This window comes from Cyprinodon variegatus, unplaced genomic scaffold, assembly GCF_000732505.1.
Source record: "Cyprinodon variegatus isolate N-32 unplaced genomic scaffold, C_variegatus-1.0 Scaffold1048, whole genome shotgun sequence".
In the NCBI taxonomy this organism is placed as follows: domain Eukaryota; kingdom Metazoa; phylum Chordata; class Actinopteri; order Cyprinodontiformes; family Cyprinodontidae; genus Cyprinodon; species Cyprinodon variegatus.
The window spans coordinates 4,696-12,684 of record NW_015151501.1 but is presented as its reverse complement, the minus strand read 5'-3'; the positions used below and the strand labels follow the sequence as shown (position 1 = coordinate 12,684).

Below are 7,989 nucleotides of genomic sequence, written 5' to 3'. Positions count from 1 at the left end.
TATATATATATATATATATATATGTTTGTGTGTTAATATGATTTGTATATAAAAAAAACTAAATAACATTTTTTTGTATTTGATGTAACATTATCAAAAGCCTTAGTACTTTAAAATAAGATCATGAATTATGGTCAAAATGTAGGAAATATCTATTACAAAATCAAAAGGTTGTTTGGTACTTTTTGCTACAATTCTGCATTATTTAATTCTAACCCTTGCCCAGATGAGTAAAGTAGCGAGGCGATTCCCAAAGGAGAATAGAATAGAAATTCCTTTATTGTCCAACAATGAGGAAATTCTGGTGTTTACAGCAACACAAAAATATAGAAAAAAACAGTCACACAAATATGGACCTTAGAAAATGTATAAGAAAAACAAAATAGTGAAGAGTTAAAAGATGACCAATAAAATACTGTATATAAAACTTTGCACCTGGAAATTCCTGCAACATCAGAGATGTGCAAAATGACAGCAACATATTATTTAACTGAATAAGGTAGAAAATCTGCATGGATGTAACAAGTTATTGAGGCTGTTGGGAACAGTGGTGGTTATAAAGTCTTATAGCTGCTGGGAGGAAGGATCTGTGATAACGCTCCCTGGTGCATTTAGGGTGCAGCAGTCTGTCACTGAAGGAGCTCTGGTCATATCATCATAATATGGTTGCAATTCTGTTATTTTTTATAATATTTATGCATCAGAGGGAATAGATGTTACTGTTGTCTTTTATAAATGCCATTAATTATTTGAATCTAGGTTCTTATGAATTGATCTCCTGAAAGCATGAAACCAAGGCTGACCATATCAGTCAAACATGTAAATACAATTGCTTAATGATAAGTGGTATTAATTACGATTACTTTACATATACCTGACTTTTCTCTTATTTTTGCTTCACCACAAAATTCTCTCTGTCCTAAAAAAGAGGCATTGTCTAAGAGCAGTCCTTTATTATGTAATTTTTAGACACGGTAGCATTGCAATAGTTGTCGGATATAGTGTGCAGATGTATTCGAGTGGCTCATACCAATTTGAGGCTTGGAAATAGATCATACCTGTCGAATTAAAATTTGTGTTTTTACTCAGTAATATCCTTCATAAAACAATTCAATTTCAAAGTAGAATTCCATTTTTAAAGAAATGGTCTGATAAAGATACTAATACTTGTAAATTAATATTGATGTCATGTTGTGCAGACACAGAGATCGACTGGAAGGCTTACATGGATGAGGTAGAAGGAGTCATCAATGGTACCTACGACTACACCCTGCTTAAAGGAGACACTGGCCCTTTGGTGTGAGTTTTGAAAAACTCAATTTTTCCAATGTAGGCCTCTCTGTTTTTTAATTCTGAAGGTATTGATAAATTGGTCCCTCTGTTATTGTAGGTACCCTGCTGGATTCGTCTACATCTTCACGGCCCTGTACTATATCACCAGCCATGGCGTGAACATCCGTCTGGGCCAGTACATTTTTGCGGTTTTCTATCTGGTTACGCTGTTGCTTGTCTTCAGAATATACAATCGCACCAAAAAGGTCTGTCTCTTTTCTGGCAAATACATTGGCTACACCCTAAAAAATCAAGTTGTTATGTAGAATAGAACACTCAAGCTGTTATACTGTAAATGTATACATTTTTTAATCTCTGTACCCATTTTTTTCCCAGGTTCCTCCTTATGTGTTCTTCTTTGTGTGCTGTGCCTCTTATCGGATCCATTCCATCTTTGTGCTGCGTCTCTTTAACGATCCAGTAGCCATGATGCTGCTGTTTGCAGCCATCAATCTCTTTATGGATGGGTACTGGACCCTGGGCTGTGGGGTTTACAGGCAAGTCTTCCTTAAAGCAGCAGCAGACTTCACCATGAAAATATGTTCAGATTCATCATCATTTTCCTTCAATAAGTGTGGTGATGAAATTGCAGTTTAATATTTCCCTCTTTCTGACAGTTTAGCAGTGTCGGTGAAAATGAACGTCCTTCTTTTTGCCCCTGGATTACTTTTCCTTCTCTTGTGGGAATTTGGCTTCATCAGAACAATCCCTAAACTTTGTCTATGTGCAGCCATGCAGGTAAAGACTCCTTGTAACACGATAACCTGGAATAAAGACTTTCACCAATAATTATTCCAATATTTTCTTTGATTACTGTAGCTTCTCCTGGGTTTGCCGTTCCTTCTGAACAACCCTGTGGGTTATATGAGCCGGGCCTTTGACCTGGGCCGTCAGTTCATGTTCAAGTGGACGGTGAACTGGCGCTTCTTGCCAGAGTGGCTTTTCTTGAATCGCTACTTCCACCTGCTCCTGCTGGCTGCTCACCTCCTAACCCTGCTGCTCTTTGCTTTCCGCCGTTGGAAGAGGTAAGCTGAATACTTTACTTAGATTCTGGAGACATTAATCTAAAAGAGATTATATGATTTTGTTGATTTTTTTTATTTTTGAGAATTTGCAGCCCACTGCCAACCTCTTGTACAAACTTCCCATTTGTACAAGTTATACTTTATGTCCCATAATTAACACAAAACATTTGAATTCAAATGAACAATATTTGAAACTGCCATCTACATGTTTTATTTTCCATAAGCTCAGCTGGTGTTGACAACTAAAAAGAGTATTTTCTGTGTCGGATGAATTCAAATTAGAGCTTTCCAAAAGCATCTCCAAATAAAGAATGATTCATAAAAGGAGGAGATAAAAGTTAACCTTAGGTCAACTTGAAGCTTTTTTTGCAATCAACAACAGGTGGTTCAGTATCATCCTCTGCTAAAAAAGTATTTTCCTCCTGATTTTATATGATAAATAACAGCTTATATTCTTTCATGGATAAAAGTTACTAGAAGTAGATTGACACATGTTCGCCTGACATTGACGTTTTTTCTCGCATCAACTGATGTGTGCTTATTGGGAATGGGTCTGACCTGTCAATACAACCAGTATCGGCATCGATAAAACCTGTTTTGGTCCATCTTTGATAGTTATGTTATAAAAAGCATGATGCACGTTTCCTCTGACGAAATATTGAAATGCTACAACGAAAACTAACATTTGAGTTGCTCCTCTCAGTAAATGTGTTTACACAGAGCAGTTTTGTCAGCGCGACTTTGGTAATGTGTCGTTGACTTACCAGATAATAATCAAACTAAAAACTACCTGGTTTCAGTCACCAGCTGATTTCTCTGTGAATCTCCATTTGCTGTCATATTGCCTCGAAGTAAGGAGCAAAGACACAGCAGGGGGAACTATAAGCGGACAGGAGGAGGAGATCTGCGTGGAACTGAGACGTTAATGCATATAGCGTAGCTCTAGTTTTGAGCTGTACTGCTGTTGTAATTTGAATTGTTGCCTACTAGTCTGTATTTTGATCTTCGAGTATAATGCAGCCCTACTAAATTCCCTTTACTGTGCTTTATTTGTAACCTGTAATGCAATCCATAAACTGTAAGTCAGCAGTATTATAGTATTTAGTCCACCTTAAATGACTTTATTCTATTTTATAGTGTTTCTCTGTGAACATTAATTTTTGTATTTTCTGTTTCTCGCTTACTAGACCAGGAGAAAGCATATTTGAGCTTCTTAAGGAACCGGGCAAGAGGAAAACCCCTCCTCAGAACGTCACTGCAGATCATATCCTTTGAGTTATAGCATACATCCTTGGATCTGTTGATGCAACTTAAATGGATTTAACTTTCATTTTTAATTCTAGTGGAAAATACCAACAATTGTGGGTTTGTTTTCTGAAAAATATGCCAGCTTCCCATCCTCTGAGTCTGTGATAATTATATTTTTTATTAGTCCAGGTCTATAGAAACTGAATCTGGCTCCAAGGAGAGTTTTTGTAGTTTTTAAGTTATGAATAATATTTCTACGTTACACCATCACAGAGGAGAGGTTCTGGTTTCTATTTCCTTCAGTTTACTGTACCGCCACTAGATGTCAGCACATCCTATGATGTTCTTTAAAAACATTTATAAAAAAAAAAATTATTTATTAGTACAGATGGATCCCAAACATTCATTTCTTGAAAGCTGGTGATAAGGATTTAAACGACCAGCTGGTTTTATTCCACTTTCAGGCTTCTAAGGGGAGATGTTGTTTTCTCTGTTTTTTTTCCAGTCAACAAACTGAAATACCTTCAGATTGTTTTTGTTTTCTAGAAAAACAATTCAGGAAATAATGAATGGTGTTGGAAACCTATTTGTGCATTACCTGCATTTTCTTGCTTCATTGCAAGAATTAAATTGTGCTTTATTTTGCTAAAAGCTAAATACTCAGGATTGTTGACTTATTCTCTTACCTCTAAATCTTAAATCTTTTCAAGAACACTCAGCAATACTTTTAGCTATCCTCACCTAACATTTTAGCAACTCTTCACTCAGGGGGTATCAATCAAGATTTTAATTTAAAAAACTATTTTCTATTTTTTTTGTACTTAAAATCCCCTGAAAGCAACTAATAGTGGTCATAAAATAATATCCTTTGTATTGTTAATCCTTAACGGCGACCTACAGCTAGTGCTGATACTCTTTACGTCTAACTTCATCGGCATGTGCTTCAGCCGCTCGTTGCACTACCAGTTTTACGTGTGGTATTTCCATACGCTTCCTTACCTGCTTTGGAGTGGAGGAGTTAAGAAGCTAGCCCATCTACTCAGGTAAGATGATGTCTTTAAAAAAAAAAAAGGCCAGATTTGTGCCATGTGTACATGGGGGGAAAAACAAGCTGTTTCTGATGTGCAGAGTACTCATCCTGGGCCTGATTGAGCTTTCGTGGAATACCTACCCCTCCACTAGCAGCAGCTCTGCAGCCCTTCATGTCTGTCACCTCATCATCCTCCTCTGTCTGTGGCTGGCGCCACCCCTGACCTTGTCCCAGACGGAAAACCAAGAACACTCAAAGATCAAGGACAAGAGACGCTGAGCCTGAGGGAAAAGGACGTTTGATCGGATGCTCCTCCCTTTGATCGGCATGCATCCATGTCGAGGGGAGTGAATGTGAAAGACAATTTTTTTTTAGGAACCATTTTAAGCTTCTCATCTTTGTTCCTGTTTAAGTCATTCAAGCAGCTGATGCACACAGACGTGCTCACTGCTGTGGCTTGCAGTCAGAAAATTCTCAGGTGTAGTTTTCTTGTTACATAATTGGAAGTTTCAAAGTGCCAAAGAGCTGCGTGCATATCATCGCTGTTTAGAAATGATCTGCAACATGAAAAAAAAATGGATTCTCTAAAAACAACTCTTTATTTATTGGCCAGCAAATAAAGAATGCGATGGACTAAAGACCCAAATCATATTGTTGTATATCATCTTGATTCTGATATTACTTAAGTCCCGCATTATCTCTTTTCTTTTTTGTATTTTAGGCAATACTGAAAATAAACTGTAAACAGTGATGGTCACCAGTCTGAATTTGCATTTAACACATCTGCATTATTTTGGGCACAAAAACCATTAGTCACTGACACGGGGCAATATGGCTTAAAAATCACAATTTTCCATTTTTTTCCCCTAATCCAATGAATCATTTTTTTTTTTTAAACCTCAAGTTTCATCATAAATTAACAAATGACATACATTACTTTAAAGACTAGCTTTTGTTTTAATCATGCCCTCTAGGTGGTGACTTTTAGTTTAAAGGGCAATGAAATCAAGCTATGAAAAATGCTAGTTTGCAGCTACTGGTATTAACAGTGAGCTAGGTTATTAGTAATGGGTGTACATCTAGGAACAGGAAGTGATGTCACTAGGAGCTATAAAAACCTATGCCGTGCCTTGGTGGGGGGGAGAATGGGAAATCCAGATTTTCCAAAATAAGTTATCTTTACAAGGAATAATCATTTAAACACCTAGCCCTACTGGTAATGTTTGATAGTTATTGCAATAGCTTTATTGAAGAAATGTTTAGAATAAAGTGTCATGAGGTTAAAGTCATAACAACAAAGTTGTGTGATGAAATGTGCAAATTCTGCACATTGCAAATTAAAGACCCACCTGGAGTTCTCCTGGGCTGTTTAGTCTGTTGTATCTTATGGGTTTTTATGTTTTAGGCTGGAATCATGAGGAGAATGAGTTGTTCCCTTTGAACAAAGATGGCTTCCTTCACCCTTGTTATCTCTTCCAAATTCTCAGCATTTAGGTCTTTAAAGGTATGTCCTTTTTCTTGAGACGGAAGAGTACAGCTGGATCTTTCCCAGAGCTGCTGGCTCTCCTTCGCTGTGCCGTGTGTGTGGTTGTTGGTGGTTTGTCCAACATTGGACTCTGAATAGTCCTCGCTGCACTGGGCCGCATTAACAATGCAACTCAGCTTTGGTTTAGATGTTCTGCCTTTGGGATGAACCAGTTTTTATTTGCATGCGTTGTTGAGTTTTAAAATGCATTGGTATGTTACAGTGTGTTAAGGAAAATCCTCCTGAGGTTACCAGAAACTCCTGACATATGGGGTTACAATGTAAATATAAAGCCAATATAAGCAAAATAAAATCATATTGGCATATAAAGCTGTAATATTTGTTTTATAAGAAGTGTAAAACAACCTTTTATATTTTATTTTCACAGTATTACAACTTTTTTTCTTGTGTACTTGACTTAATTACGCTAAGGTTACGACTTCAATCTGGTACATCTATCATTCTGAATTCAGACTCCTAACTGGAAGAACATACCTCTTAGCATGATCCTAATTTTCCTCTGTAAATTATATCTTGGGTCAAATTTCCTTTCAAAGGAGGGGACGATCATTTAGCTCCTTCCCCTCATGTCGGTTTCATTGCCAACCAGAGGACACATGGATCAGGTTCAATTACATTTAGGTTTTTTTCCCCCAGTCCAGATTTCAAATGGGTAAAAAAAAAAAAAAATGATTGGAGAAGAAAATGAACGTAATTGGAAAAAAAATCAATATACTGATTGACCACAGAGTCCTAATACAAGTAAAGGTGCTTGGTGAAAGTAGGCTATGATAAGCGAGTGCACATCAGTATGAAGATGTGACAGAGACTAACAGTCCACAGAAAGTTCAGTTTTAGTCTTGTTTTTTTTTCATCTGCTGACAAATAAATGGCTGCAGCTTAAAAAGGTTAATTTTATGAAGTTTTATAATTTTCTGTTTCTCTGACCTGTGCTTTAAATGGACAAAACATGGCAGATTAAAATAAATCAAACACGGGTTAAATGTTTCATTCCTTTTTATTCATTTCGACATAGTATAACAAATACATGGCTTTCATCATGTTACTTTTATTATTTTATTGATTATTGCAAAAGCTAAAATTTCACCTGTTTAAGAACTAACAAACCCATACATTCATCAGTTGATTTTCTTTTATTTTTATTTGGCATTGTAGACACAACAAAGACTTATGGTCTGTTCTAAACTACAAAAAGCTTATTCAGATGGTCAAGGCATTCCTGTGTTTCCATAAAGCAAAGTTGGAATAAAAGGTCACTTTGATTAAACTATTATGGATTTGGCACTGGCTAAAATATCTGCTAATAATGTTTAAGCAGCTGTGAAAAAATTAGGACACCCAAAAACAGCCTATGCCTTTCTCTGACAGACTTATATACTTATATATATATATATATAAATAAATCTCTTATATAAAATTAAAAAAAATGGTTTCATGTACTGTAAACTAACAACTGAAAGAAACATTAAAAATGTGTCAATGTAAAAAAAAAAAAAAAAAAAAAAAGATTTCTTGAGTGATAAGTGCATGAATGAAAAAAATGCGTCGTAAAGGAGGTTTCCTTTGTTTATATCTATCATTTCATCTGGTTTGCCCATGATTGTGGAAGTAAGAGTGACAACCAAGTCAGGAGTAATCTTCCTTTTCCCTTCTGACTCCACCTGGTCTCTGTCTATTCCACTCCACTTATTTTCAACTGTTTTGATAGCAGTTTTCTTTTTCACCCCTGTTGAACTCTAAGGGCCGGATTTATCAAGATCCAATTTTGCGTGCAGTAATTTGCGCTCGCAAACTGGAATTTTGCGAGC

The 7,989-nt window shown here is 36.3% G+C and overlaps 1 protein-coding gene across 1 annotated transcript in view; it reads left to right on the top strand.

The window, feature by feature from the left end:
- The window catches only part of alg3 (ALG3, alpha-1,3- mannosyltransferase), a 7,868-nt gene extending 716 nt beyond the window's left edge, over nt 1-7,152 (top strand). Inside the window, exons 2-9 of the mRNA XM_015399799.1 lie at nt 1,200-1,299; nt 1,391-1,538; nt 1,669-1,829; nt 1,950-2,070; nt 2,152-2,357; nt 3,545-3,621; nt 4,504-4,648; nt 4,734-7,152. Of these exons, the coding sequence (XP_015255285.1) occupies nt 1,200-1,299; nt 1,391-1,538; nt 1,669-1,829; nt 1,950-2,070; nt 2,152-2,357; nt 3,545-3,621; nt 4,504-4,648; nt 4,734-4,914 (1,139 nt within the window). The 3' untranslated portion in view covers nt 4,915-7,152. The remainder of the gene's footprint in view (nt 1-1,199; nt 1,300-1,390; nt 1,539-1,668; nt 1,830-1,949; nt 2,071-2,151; nt 2,358-3,544; nt 3,622-4,503; nt 4,649-4,733) is intronic.
- The last annotated feature ends 837 nt before the right edge of the window (nt 7,153-7,989 follow it).